The sequence below is a fragment of the Anolis carolinensis genome, chromosome X (genome assembly GCF_035594765.1).
Source record: "Anolis carolinensis isolate JA03-04 chromosome X, rAnoCar3.1.pri, whole genome shotgun sequence".
Classification (NCBI taxonomy): domain Eukaryota; kingdom Metazoa; phylum Chordata; class Lepidosauria; order Squamata; family Dactyloidae; genus Anolis; species Anolis carolinensis.
Genome location: NC_085847.1, coordinates 9,701,301 through 9,716,074, shown reverse-complemented (window position 1 = coordinate 9,716,074; position 14,774 = coordinate 9,701,301). Strand labels below are relative to the sequence as shown.

Genomic DNA, 14,774 nt, shown 5'->3' with positions numbered 1-14,774 from the left:
TGTAATATAAGGTAGGCAGAGAGAGGATAGGGATTTCTGGTTTGGACTGGCTCAGGGCTTCCTTTTACAGTGAGCTTCATGAACAAGTAGGGCATTGTATTCAGATCTCCTTGGTTCTAACCAGGTGCCCCAACTTTGTACCGTACCTGCCCTTTGTATCATGGCTTTCACTAGAGCTCAGATCCTCTGTGAAATTAACATACAGTAGAGTCTCGCTTATCCAACATAAATGGGCCGACAGAACATTGGATAAGTGAATATGTTTTGAAAACATTGACTACAAAAATGTGTTCGATAATCCAGAATGTTGGATAAGTGAGACTCTACTGTAGTTGTTTTTAGTGATATTCTTTTGTGATGGTTTGTGGACGTGCCTGCCCTGTTTACCTGCTTGTCATCTCATACATTTTGTGAAACTGGCTTTACGTCAAGGATGGAATTGTGTCTCTTTCCAGTGTTGCTGGACTTCAACTCCCAACAGCCTTAGCTGGCATAACCCATGGTGAGGAATGTGGGGAGTTTAAGTCCAAAACCATTTGGAAGGCTGCACCATTCCAAATACTTCTATCAAAGCTGCATGTAGAGAGAGGTGACCTAGACAACTGTTTGTGTCACTGGCGCTTGGGGGCAGGGGAGTGACATCTGTTACAGGCTAGATAGAAAATGTAAGTACAAATAATCCCCATTCATTTGTAAAGAGTTACTTCCATTAACTATGTGGCAAGTGTTGGGTTAATTGTCATCTTTTGGGTCTTTACTTTTTAACTGTGGAGACATTAAACAGTGTTGGCATAAAATTGACCATAAAGGAACATTTCTGTGCTTGCAAATTCATTTAATAATAATAATAATGTTTATTTCTACTGCATTTTTTCTTTCTGCAAAAGAGACTCAGAGATACTCAACATTATAACTAAATCATATGTACACGCAGGCTATCAAAAGGTTGCAGGAAATACAGCGAGGAAACAAACAAAGAAAAATGCAATCCACAGCCAAGGTAACCAAAAGCTGTGCAAGTAGAGCGTGTGAGGAAGTGTGTCTTTTCTGCTCTGTTAGTTCTGGCTCAAGTTAGGTTAAAGCAAATTACTAGGCAGAATTGAACAACAATAAGGTCTTTTTTCCTCTCGTTTGCATGGCATTGGTCTTGTGACTTTTATTTTGGTGGCGTGGCGAAATCGGTTTACTCATATGACCCTGCTTCCTAAGGAGGCTGCCAACTCAAAGGGATATCTGTAATTTGCTCTGGATGCCTTGGGCGTGGGTTGTTATATGCAGAAAATGTGTCAAATTAACAGGGATTTTTGCATGTGTATTTTCCTCTAGGCACTGGCAAAAGAAGTACTGTACTTGAATAGGATACAACTACAGCAGCTATACTGCCCCCTTGTCAGTGAATGGGAGCACATTGGCAAATTGAGGCAGTAGCTGCCCACTTAACAAATACAAACACCTTTGTGAGTAGTAATCTTTATATTGATACTAGAAGTGTCATTGAGACTGCTGGCCACCTACTTGCTCTCTTCTCCAGCTCTGAGAGGGCCTACCTCATAATGTCTCTATGGCAACGCTCTGTCAACGGTGGGCAGGCTCTCCTTGTGGCTCTCTTTTCTTCTTCCATTTCCCTCATACATCTTCTCCCCCTCTCTTTTTTTTTCTTTCTTCTTCCCTTGCTTTCCCTAATACTCCTTCCCAGTGACATCACAGAGGGCTACTTCACCTAGCAATAGCCAATTTACAGACATTACAGAGAGCCATACTACCTAGTAACAGCCTTTGTGGTGCAAAGAGACAGCCAAACACTTTTAATTCTTATATTTACATAGCTGACTTGGGTTCTCGCAATTATACTGCCAATAGAAAGAAATTGAGGAGAAATAAAAAAGAGTTGGCTGCATGAAGGACAATGTGCTCCTTCTTTCCACATTCAGGAACAGATTGGAGTCACCGTTGTATCTTCAGTACAACATTTGGGACAAGATGGTATCTTGTGAGGCACCACACTCTATCCTCCCACTGCTTAGTATACTCCACTTGCTTCTGTCATCTGAGGTGGCTGTCTCACACACAAGTTAGGAAACTTCTCACACACAAGAGGCATTGTGATTGGTCGAGAAAGGAAGCCCAGGGCATTTTAATGATCTCCATCTAATTTCAGCAAGTCTCCATTTCAACATCTCTCATTAAGAGGAAACTCCTCACATTTTGTATAAACCAGTAACTAGCTTCTAGCAGCTCTGAGGGTGCCTAGTCATTGATAGGCTAGAAGGGGTCATCCACATAAAGGAGGAACACTTCCAGGATCTCAGTTCTCTGCTTGAAGAGCTTCAGAGTTCATAAATGTAGAAATAGACAGTAGGCTTAGAAAGTTTACTCCTATGGTGTAATTAAAACATCAGAAGTGCCTGCTGAATTAGAGCTTGACAATGTTGCTTGGAAGATTCCAGCTTCTCAGAACCTCTCAAATTTTGGATCAGACTAAAGATGCATCCTGTTCTCAGAGTGCCCCACGAGGTACCTTGGGAAGGCCCACAAGCCAGTGCAATATTTCCTCTTCAGCTTTGAAAATCAAGTTGTTGTTCTGGATTTCCAAGTTAATAAATCATTTAAGAGTGCTCCAGAGGATTTATTTAATCTTATCAAATCTAAACTGATTTTTCTCTTTCATCCTTTTGAGAGATCATGGACAGAGTCAGATAGGTTGAGGTAGTGAAGGATGCCCAAGCAAATAATACTAACATATACTAGCTGTGGTCTGGAAAAAGAAGTGCAGAAGAATGTGACACTTGCCTTGAAGATGTTTTGCATGTCACAAAAGGGCAAGCAAGTTCTTTAAACTAACAGCAGTATCTTTACTGACCATGTGTAGGTGAGGGATCTCTGAGATTTTCTAACTGTTTATGCTGTGAAGGGCCTGGAAACATTTGTTTGGACTAGACCTCCCAGCATTACTTACTCAAAATGATTGCCGCCCATGCTGGGTAGGGGCTTCTATGAGTTGCGTTTGAGAAAAGTCGCTTTTTCTAATGTATAAAGTGAGAGGAACACCATTCAGTGCTCTGTTTCAGGATGGAAAATACCTTGGCCTTCATCTGCCCTTTTATTTTTTTCATTTTCCTTTGTGTATTTGGGCCTATGAAGGAATATAATGAGTGAGTTTTGCTGGGATTAATCTCCTCCTGCAAAACTAATTCTATTTATTTAGGGGTTTGTCACGACTAGGTTCTCTTATTTCCCTAAAAAACTGTACTTGTGTTATTGCGCTCTTCTGTTGTTGTGAAGGATATCCTGCTTATCTTAAGTACACATGGACACTCGGCTTTATGTTGGAATGTCACAGACTGTATCGCCTGTTTTTCATGGTATGCTGGCTGCCTCACAATAGTGGTGTTGTCTTGCGGGAACAGAAACCACGCAGATAGGGTCAGTCCTATTTGTTTAACAGTATTGCTTAATATTTCCTGTAGCTTTTCTGCCTACTGAGGCCTCGAAAGCACGTTCCCAGAAAATGCTTAACGATCAAAAGAAAGATGAAATAATGGTTGGGATCCAGCAGTGAGTGGACAGAACGTAATTTTGTGCTCATGGAATTGCCACATTATACAACAGAGTGTGCAACCAAATGCATAGATCTATCAACATGCACAATGCTCATCCCAAAGCAACTGTGCTTCCGCAGCTTTGAATGGAATGTAGCTGTTCTGCTTTGGACAAAAAATGCCACAACTCCTTCCGTAAGAAACTTGCCAATAGGATGTGTAAGAGCGCAACAGGATCCTGGCTTGTATGGTTGTAAGTGTCCAGTGGAAAATCAATAGAAGTGGATCTGGCGTGACCTCTTGCATCAGAGAGAAAGTGTGTTTCACATACAGGGATAGCTCAGTTAATGAAGTCAATGTGTTTCTTTAACAGAAAATTTGGTGCCTGCCAGTGTAAACACATTGATTGAAATATCTTGATTGAATCCATTCACCTGGAGTGCCGTTTCCCTCTTTTCCATTGCCTTCCATTTCCCAAGCATTATTTTTTTCCCAGCAAGTCATGTTGTCTCGGGTTATGTCCAAAATTGGTTGATCCTCTGTTTAGAGACTCCAGGCTGGACGGTAGCAGTTATGAAAGATCTGAAGACCTGTGAGGAAAAGGAAGCAAATTTTGGCCACTTATTAATTTTATAATAAAAAGGAACTGTTCCAGGCTTTGATGTGGAGGGTGTCAATTGGGGAAGGGTAGTAATGTGCAGTTTTAAAAAACTACAGTCACCTAAATGACTAAACCAGGAGTGGAGTCTAGCCACCAGATATTTCTGGTGCATACATATTTCTAGTGCATAGGCTGGATGTACCCAGTTTGTAACTTCTTCTGCTCTTATATTCAATAATTTATCAGAAATAAGATCCTATTGGAACCGACTTATTGGGCTCTGATTTATAGCCTTGGAGGTTGTGCCCCTGGGGGCTTATTCTGGAAAAGATATGCCAAGTTTTGAACCATTTACATCCTAAACCATAGACTTTACTATTGTTTTGCTGTAAAAATGCATATAATGATTTTGTTAAATTTGAAAGGCATGATCTTAAACTCTAAACTAGAAATGTGAATGGATTTACAGAGGAAAGAGCAGTGAACCCATGGAATGAGGAAACTGAGTTATTAGAAATGAAGGATGATGCTACATGTCTCTTGTTGAAAGGTATGTCAGGGAAAGTAGAATCAGTTCTTTCAATCTGTGTAGTACAGATTTCTGTTGTTGTTGAGATCTAAATAAACCACATCAAATGTACAAGTGGAAACAAATTGCCAGCCTTTGTACCTGCCTGAGATGGAAATCTAACAGGTGTGGTTTTCATTGGTATTCAATTGTAGTGATGGAGCAAACTTTAACAAATGAACAGGGCAGAATAGTGTACATGTGTGTGTATACCTCCAAATGCTGTTGCCCTGCAACACTTCTCAGATCTGACCCCCGTACCCAGTGACGATGGGTGAAAGGAGTTGCAGTCCAGTGGTCTGATCTACCCAGCGTCAGTGTTTTGTGTTATGGAATGATCTTTAGCAGCTGACTCACTGCTTTGTGAGCATCAGCAGAAATACTTTGTTGCTCTCAGTACAAAAGACACATGCCTCATGCAAATTGAGAAAAAAAGGCTGGGTCGCAGGAAATATCAGAATGTGGAACAGATACTGACCAGTGGCAATGCTAGCTGGGGGATTCTGGGAGTTGTCCAGAAAAGTAACATTTTCTGCTCTACCAAGAATGTAGAACAAGCAAAAGATTGAAACCTAAAATAGCTTAGCACAGTCTTCCCAAACCCGTTTCTGGCTGGGACTGATTGAAGTTGTAATTTAAGACATCTGGGTTGGCACAGGCTGGTCTAACATTGGGAAAACCATCTCTGTGATAGGACCATGGCAAATCAAATATTTTCTGCTGACAACAGTAGACACATGCTTCCCTTGAGCCAATATTGGTGTGGCAGGGGAAGGAATCAAGCTTTAGTTAGCCATCTTGAGTTTTTGGAAGGAAGGACAGTAGGAAATAAAATATTTGAAATGAAAGAAGCTGTCTTGGAGACTCGACTTCAGATTTCATGTCATCCTTGCTTGTCATTGCAGAACGTGAGGCTGGAACCAAATGGCATGGCATTTGAATTATGGAAAGATATCCCAGTGCCATTCTACTTCTCTGTCTATTTATTTGAAGTGCTGAATCCCGATGACATTCTCCGTGGGGAAAAGCCGGTGGTGAACCAACGTGGCCCTTATGTATACAGGTTTGAATTTTTCTCTCTGGTTTCATCTATGTTTAGATCTGATACCTTTATGTGGATGCAGTTGACTATAGAAAGAAGTGCAAAGGCCAGTGGCAGAATCCATTGGAAATTATCTGTGCAAGCATACTGAAATGAATGAGAGTTCAGTTGAGCTCTTCTACAAAAGTGCAATAGTTGTCTTTCAAACTTCAGTAATGCTTATAAAACGTGCAACATATTTGCAAAGAAATGAGCTCTAGGACCTTCTAAAGACACACTTAACTTCCGCAACCTTCAAAAATTATAATTGAGAGAAGTCATTATAGCTTCTTGGATCATCATGCCATTTCAAACATCCTTGTCATAATAAATATAATTTTCAAATACAAATTGATCTGTTCAGCCCATGCAATACGCCAGTTGCTTCCAAACTACCGAATCCCTCCGCATCTACCACTATAGAACTGTAGGGAGATGTAGAAAGGGTTCTAATCTAAAAGCATGTGATGTGAAATAAATATACACATAGGGAGACCAAGTAAATGTGCTGATATTCCTCAGGCTCTCATTTGTGGGGCAGTGTTGGCTTTCTTTTGCCTAGCTCTGCACTGAAGTTCCCCTGACCAGCTTTGCAATTCAGAGGGCCTCCCTGAAAGAATCAGAGCAGGTCAATTGAGGGTATCCTTAAAGACTTTCCAGAACTGCAAGCATCCAGCAAAAATTGCTGCACGTGCTCATGAATTTCCCAGCAAGTTTAGCTGCCAGCATAATCTCAAGCTTGTTCCTGGCCTATGTTTGGTCTGTGTGGCCTCTTAGCATATTTTTGGAGTTTCGATGTATGCATTGTCACCACGTACAGTGAAAGTAGGTGATGTAAAAGCTTCTTAACATAATTTCTTTTGTTTCTTTTTCCCAGAGATTAGATGTAAAGCAATTGATCCCTCTTCCTGCCAAGACCCAAAGCATCTGGATTAGCATGGCACATAGTGCAAAGGGTTATCCAGTGAGCTGCCTAATCTGCCATGCTCACATCACCGACATAGGGAAAACTAGTTACCCATTTTCTTGGAGGCTCTTTTCTTTTTTATCCATAGCGGATATTTCTGTGGCATTTGCCCCCCTTGGTTTCAGTGCTGAGAGCAGACCTGTGCATGTAGAATACTCCAGATGGTTAGCACTTTTCTCCACTGAAACGTATAAGCAGTCTTTTAAGGGCAAGACTACTGAAGGGATCTGTCTCAGCCTGCTCATCCCCATTTAGATTTAATTCTTGAATATCCCATTCTGTGCTGGCATTTTCTCAATAGCTGGTGACTCTTGTTTCATCCACCCTCTGCCTGGGGCGTTGAGTGAGTAAACTTAACCACTGCTCCTTTTGGGGTAGCTTACCAAGGGAGTGGGTTACAAGCTCTGTGATACCTGTCAAACTGAGTTCAGAGGATTAGGGCAGAAGAAAGCCAGGAGTCAATATGTGATGTTAATGCTTGAGGATGACTGTAATAGTCCCACAGAATAAACCTCCTATAAATATAGTCTTTATTCCAATTGCGGCAGACTAATAAAAGGCAAACTGCATTTTAAACTTCCTTCCAAAGTTAACGACACCACATCATAGAATTTATTGCACCCTAGAAGTGTTTCACTGTATTTCTTCTCTTCAGTTCTGCAGCCAAGGCGAGGAATCACTTTCAGTCTGAGGGCCAAACCTAATTCAAGATCAATTGAGGGTAGACACATTCCACAGGTAGACAGGGTCAAAAATCTCAATATCTTTTAGTTTAGGTTCTGCCCACAAAGCCTACAACTTATTTACATAGGCTAAGTCAACTATCCAGTGGTGGAGTGAGCTATGTGCTATACTGTTTGCCAAGTTTGTTAAAACTTTGGCGGTGAGCCATGGGGCAAGATCTTTTTGTTTGTGTCTCTTTTGACTCTTGGAGAACCCCTTAAGGGACCTCAAGTGTGTAGGCAAATAGGGCTCTGCCCATCTTGGGCACATTCACCATCTCTCCCCACTTAAGAAACACATACAGTGGCCTACATGGATTCCATATCAATTACTCTCAGTTTTTCCTGCCGATGATATTGTATTGGCCTAGCTGAAGGACCCAGGATCAAATTACTTGCCTGTTATCCAATATATTCTGGGACGGATCTCCATGGGATTCTTTATGGTGGTGATTTGACACTGTTTTTTATCATGTTGGAGAATAATGAATAATAACTCTCATAATCCATGATCATTGGTTGTGATGAGTTTATGGAAACTGCAGTCCAGGACAAAAAAGGCACCGTGTTTCCTATCTTGAACTGAACCTGTGAATGAATTAAATGTTTCAGCTTGGCTTTGGAGAAACGCTGATGTATTCCTGCAGGGCAGGGGGTTGGACTGGCTCACCCTTGTTGTCTGTTTCACTTAAATGTTTTTATGGTTCTATAATTTGGGAAGTAATTATTGGGGTTTCAACTGCAAGGAGAATTTCTCTCCAACTCGTCTCAATACAGGTAACATGTAAGTGTTGATTTAGTCGTGGTGTGTCTTTCTTGCAGAGAGTATAGAGTGAAAGAGAACATAACTTTCCATGAGAACGATACACTGTCGTTCTTGGAGTATCGGCAATTCCACTTCAAGGCAGACATGTCCAATGGGTCAGAATCGGATTACATTGTGGTACCAAATATGTTGGTGATGGTAAGTAAACTCACAACTCCTGTAAGATTCAAACTGTCATCCTAAGCACCAGTTTGCCATTTTCTATGCAGTTTCCCCACATGACTTTTAATAGCCCCTCCAAAACAAGAAAAACCTTATTTTTGGAAAAGTTGAAGTACTTGCAACAGGAAGGCAGAAAACACCCAGCTCAGCAAACAGAATTCTGTTCCATTTGTAGAATGGAAGTTGTGAGCCATAGAAACATACTCTCCCACCCTGGTACTCTCCAGATATGTTGTATTACAATTTCCACAACTCCCAGCCTACAACTTGCATTTGCTAGACTGAGATGGGGTTAGTCGTCCAAATATATCTGGACAGTACCAAGCCAGAGGAAGCTGCTGTATTTGATCAGATTAGGAAGGATTATGAAAGAATACCAATTCGAACCAGATTAGGAAGAAATACCAATCTGACTAGGTAGGTCTAATTGAATTAATTTGAGGAGATTAAGATATAGGAATTACTTCATTAGATAGTATAGCTATATATTAGCAATGCCTCACTTTCTAGAAGTTAATTTTTATAGATACCATGGATTTCCCAAAAGACAAATAAATGGGTCCTAGAGCAAATCAGCTTTGAACTTTCCCTAGAAGCACAGACTATTAAACCGTGGCTGTTGTACTTTGGATGTATCTTGACATCCCATTGGAAAAGATCATGTTGGATAAGGTGGAAAAAACTTAATCAGGAAAGTCCCAGTTCTGAGTCTGCCAGACCTGAGCTGGGCTGCTGATAACGGGTGATCTCTAATTCATTGTCAGCTTGATGGTAAATAACATCCTGTCCTCTGTTCTTCCTTTCCCACCCACCTCTTATACTTTTCTTTGTTTTCTCTCTAAACCCCCCCCCCCCCCCCCCCAGGGAGCAGCTGTCATGTTGGAGGATTTGCCCTTTCCTGTGAAGCTGACCATCAGCAGCACTTTTGCCTTGTTTGGGCAGAAAGCTTTCATGAACCTGACAGTGGATCAAATCTTGTGGGGCTATGACAACCCCCTCGTGGACTTCCTGAACTCCATCAAGCCGGGCATGATTCCATTTAAAGGGAAATTTGGTTTGCTTGCTGATGTACGTATGTATAAAGAAACAAACAGATACATATGCGAATAATTGGTTTGAGGCTAGTGCAGGATGGTTAAACGTGAAGGTAGCTCATTAAATGTGGGGGTAGCTTTGAAAAGTTAATTCTTCTTCGTGATGTCTGTGAAATAAATCAGGATAGTTTATTCTGGCCATAGCTCTTTAGAGCTCTTTGCCATCTCTTGCTCCTATCTGAAATCTTTTCTAGTGGTGGGACTCGGGACTGAACCCAGGGCTTCCTGCATTTGATGCATGGACTGTAGTGTTTTGTTGTTGCATCTTTGCTTGCAAGGAAGAATGTGGATTCCAGTGTTCTTGCAATAATGCAGAAGGAAGGGTTGTTCCACACATTGCACTAGAGAGAACTTCTATGTATTAATACCTTTTTGGATCCAACCCAGGACAATTTAGCTTAATGACTGATAAGCTGCTATCTAAGGCAGTCCACTATAGCTTTGCTTGAAGTCACAGCTAAGGGGAAATGCTTTTCATTCACAAGATGATTCTGAAGTTTCTGGGACAGAACTGCTCCTAACTACAGTTCTGTTACGTAACAGCCTAGATGAACATCAGTGGCAACAAAAATAGTTTCAATGTTCACTTGATGCTTTCTTCAAACAGAGTCAGACTTTGGATCTACTAAGCATAGCCACGTTACTTTTTTAGACTACATAGTGGGGAGCTGTCTGAATTGCAATCCAATTTTTTTTCACAAGCTCTGAGCTGAATGTGCATTTTTTTATTTGAGAGGTCAATGTTTGCCCTCTTATTTTTCACGCTTCCTGAAAAGTACCTTATTGGGGTACCTGATGTCTTTCAGTCCGGTACTCAATATGTCCACTTATCTCCTGTTACAGTTCAACAACTCAAATACTGGCCTGTTCAGAGTGTACACTGGCGTGGGTGACATCTCCAGAGCCCATATGATAGATACGTGGAATGGATTAAAAGAGGTAAAAACCAAGTCACACTCTGTCTTTTCCCCCTCTTCTTTCTTTTTTCTCTCTTAAACACATAAAAAGTGCAATTCTTCTTGTCCTCCTGCTCTGATGTCAGTTTTAGTATGTCATTTTCTGGTTTCCCATTACTTCATAACTATCTCCTGTCTCATCAACTTACAAATCAGTATTGCAAAAAAAGAAAGAAAAAAAAAAGAATAAGATTTACTGACGCATCTGTCACCTCATAAATTCTCTCTGTTCTCCTAATCAAACCTGCATCTACTCCAGGTTATAATATTAAAATCCCAATCTTTATTATACAGTCACATTCAATCTTTATTAAAATCGATAACTGAGGGAGCTTGGATTGTACCCTGAGAAAAAAAGGTGACTTCATTAGCTAATATCAAATAGGCAGATAAAGCTTGCTCCCTCAACTGCATTGCAAAACGATGAGGTTGGTAAGGTTGCTTCTGTATTTTAGTGTTCACAATCCCCATAGGTGTCTTACTGGAACTCGGATCAGTGCAACATGATCAACGGAACATCTGGAGAGCTGTGGCCGCCATTTAGAACCCCTTCCACACCTCTGGAATTTTACAGCCCAGATGCCTGCAGGTAAGTGAAGTCAAAATGGTTGCAGCTTCTGAACTGGAAAGACTAACCCCTACTCTCCAAGCCTTCCGTATACAACTGAAGATATGCTATATTGACAAGGCTTAGACCATGTTTAGAATCCCTTAATGAACATATCTGAGGACCTAGATACCATTTCACCATGTACTTTATGAGACAGATGATATTGATTGTTTTATACCTGCAGCTGTTGCTTTTACTGATTTTAATCAGGGGTTTATGATGTTTATGTTGTTGTTACTGCTTTTGTGTTGTCGTCTTTTCACTTTTTGTACTTTGCTTGTTTGCACCCTTGAGTTTACACCATATCCTGTCCCTTTTGAATCATTTGTCTCTCAACATAAAATAAAAATACATTGGGTGCTGATGGGTGCTGAAGTCCAAAAACATTTTAAAAACTACAGATTCTTTAGTCTCTCTATGTAAGTGGTTCTCAACCTGTGTTCTCAACCCTGGTGTTTTAGCCTTCGATTCCCAGAAATCCTAACAGCTGGTAAACTGGCTGGGATTTCTGGGAGTTGTACACCAAAACGTCTGGGGACCCACAAGTTGAGAACCACTGCTCTATGTTAAGGATAAAAATGGCCATTACAGGATAAGGTAGAGAGGGTGGCATCTGAAATAGAATAGTAGAGTTGGAAGAGACCTCATGGGCCATCCAGTCCCATGTTGAAGCATGGCTTGATAACATGATGTGTTTGGAAGTATGTTTGAACTCTCTGCTTGCTCTTCTATGACTTGGATGACCTCAATCTCTTGGGAATCATTGTTTTCAGATCCTTGACTTTAATCTACAATCAAACTAGAGAATTCAAAAACATTCCTACGTACCGGTATTTAGCACCAACGACCATGTTTGCCAATGGGACGGATTACCCACCCAATGAAGGCTTCTGCCCATGCCTGCAGTCTGGAATTCAGAATGTCAGCTCCTGCCGCTTAAGTACGTCTGCGCCGTGTATTGATTTTCTTGTGAAAAGGCAGAGCAAGGTCTAAAATGTGACATTGACGCCCTGGTGGCCTTTGGGGAGCAGATGACAAAAAATGAAGGCTGGATGTCATGACACCCTTTGGCAGCCACGGACACTCCTTGAGCCCCGAGCTCCCGCTTTTGGTTGAAATCACATAAAACAGCTGAAAGCATTTTCAAAGCTTTGTGTGTGTGTGGGGAGGGGGGTTCCCTACCCCGGAAGCAGCAAAATTTCCCTGCAGGCAGCCCAAAAGATGTCAAGGAATGATGAGACACCATGCTGCTGTCCTGCTGTCTCTCTGAAAGAGAAAATCCCCCCCCCCCAAAGGATCTTAGAACTTGGGCAGGCTCTTATAGGTAGCTCAGATAGTCTAGACTTAGTGTTATATTATGGAAATTATCTTTGCAGACAGCATAATCTCTCTCTCTTGCTTTTTTAAAAAAATAAGCTAGTTTCTAATCCTCATGATTGCTGCAGTTTCCCACTTATCACCCTCTTGGCTAAAATATTACTTTTTGATAGCAGAAATAGAGAGAGAAGTAGAGATAGTGAGGTGATCTAGAGCAGGACTTCTCAAACATTTCTACACATGATCTCTTTCCAACCAAGAATTTTTTTACATCACTCCAGGTTTATAAAAATAAAACATTTACCGATAACAAATCAGCATTTGCTGAACAGATTTTTCTTTTGTATGAAGTACAGCCAGACACATCTTCTGACGCACTGTAAACCCTGCGCCACAGATTCATGTAAACCTAAAAAAGCCCCTACTTTTATTGTTGACCATTTGTTAATTTTGAGGCGGGGGGGGGGGGGGGCCGGCGGCATTGAGCTTAGGAGACTCCATTTGGGGTTGGGACCCACAGTTTAAGAAGCAGAGACCTAAAGAACGTTCTCAAGGGAGTTGCCTTTTCTTCTGCATATCATCTCTCGTCTTTTGTCTCCTTTAAAAAGATGCACCTGTATTTCTTTCCCACCCTCACTTCTTCAATGCGGATCCAGCCCTCCTGGAGGCAGTGGGTGGCCTGCATCCCAATAAAGAAGAACATGAACTTTTCCTGGATCTGCATCCGGTAAGTTAACAATTTGGTATTCATTCTAATTGGAATTACAGTCCAACAACTATATAGCAACGTTGAGTCTCTTTTTTAGAGAGAAAAAGTGGGGTAATAATAAAAGTAGTAGTAGTAGTAGTAGTAATAATAATAATATTAATTTATAAGTGTTGATTTACTATTCAGCAATTGGGTGTACTCTTGCTGGAACTAACTATTGGATTTAGGCCTCTGCATTCTACAGTTACAAGTCATAACATGTTCCTTTAAAAAGAACCCATTTATAATGACATTTGTTTGGAACGATATCTAATCTGTCCACCTGTATTGCATTTTATGGCTCAAAGCATGCTGAGAATTCCATAGTACAAGGATATTTCTAATTATTGCACTGATTAAACTGGCTTTAAAACCATAAATCAATTAGTGCTGATAGTTTCTGAAGCTGTTGGGCAGCCTCCCTTACCCTTGGAAAGTGTAGGGAAGGAGAGGGAAGGAATTGGTGCCAAGGTGAGCATTTTCTTTCCAAATGCAGAGATTTGATATGGTAGCCAGCCCAATGAGGACCAATGTTGTACTTAGCCAGATTTCAAGATCTAGAAAGTAGTCACCAGTGTTGGTTTGAGGGGCTAGTGTTTTGACCATTGATATTTCTGACTGTGTATAAAACAGCTTGGTAAACACCTTAAGTTATCAGTTGCTTCTCAAAGAGATCCAGTTAGCAATAAATTTGAATGACAAGAAAGAGAGCCAGTAACTTTTTGGGCATTTTCCTAGAACCTGGGAAACCAGAATATTGTTTACCAACGAGAACTGACAGATTACTATGTACTTCTGTTGGCACTTCACACTACAGACATTTGCATTTGGTAGGAATCTGATTTGTTGTCGACAGTCCATTTTCATTGATGACCGATCCAACGTATAGAAAATGTTGTCTTCTGTTTCTTAGCAATTATTATAATACTTTCCTTAAACACTACATATAAGTCACTGAACATCTATTTCTATCACATTTAATGTTTTCTTTATCTGTCATTCAGTGCAATAATACAATAGCATAATAATAAACATAAAATAATTTACATGTATGGAACTTTCAGGTGTTCAGTGAATGGTGAAATAGCTGTAGTTTAGAATGTATTTTCTATCTAGTTGGTCCCAAGTTCAATATATGATGTCTCCACATTGGGCTACAAAAGAATGCTGCCTTGAAACCAAATATTTTTTTCCTGTTATATCCTTAACAACAAAGCACATACTGTCTGCCAGACATTGAAACTGCAGCAAGAGGCCTCAGCAGGAAGCATATCATGACTGACCTTTGAGCTTTTGTGCTGTACTAATTCAGATAATCCTAGATCTAATCCTAAATCAGGAGATTATTTTTAACACACTCCTATCCTGATGATTATCAATTTTCTTCTTGTAGAAAAATATCTTTATTTAATGGCTAATCTTGGGAAGCTGCCCTTTCCCCAAGAAGCCTTACTTAGCATTTTAAATTTGTAGCAAAACTCTAAGGCGAGGGATTGAGTTTGTGGCTAATGCAAGGCTACCTTGTGAACTTCACAATTGGTTGGCACAGGGCTGGGCCTACTTTGAAGCCAAGAGAGGCAATG

General features: G+C 40.7%; 1 protein-coding gene across 5 annotated transcripts in view; it reads left to right on the top strand.

The window, feature by feature from the left end:
* The window catches only part of scarb1 (scavenger receptor class B member 1), a 28,707-nt gene that overhangs the window by 2,213 nt on the left and 11,720 nt on the right, over positions 1–14,774 (top strand). For all 5 annotated transcript variants that reach the window (XM_062958557.1, XM_016994736.2, XM_062958559.1 and 2 more), the window contains exons 2-8: positions 5,614–5,771; positions 8,301–8,442; positions 9,331–9,534; positions 10,404–10,499; positions 10,990–11,105; positions 11,900–12,066; positions 13,052–13,170. In XM_062958557.1, coding sequence (XP_062814627.1) covers positions 5,614–5,771; positions 8,301–8,442; positions 9,331–9,534; positions 10,404–10,499; positions 10,990–11,105; positions 11,900–12,066; positions 13,052–13,170 — 1,002 coding nt within the window. The remainder of the gene's footprint in view (positions 1–5,613; positions 5,772–8,300; positions 8,443–9,330; positions 9,535–10,403; positions 10,500–10,989; positions 11,106–11,899; positions 12,067–13,051; positions 13,171–14,774) is intronic.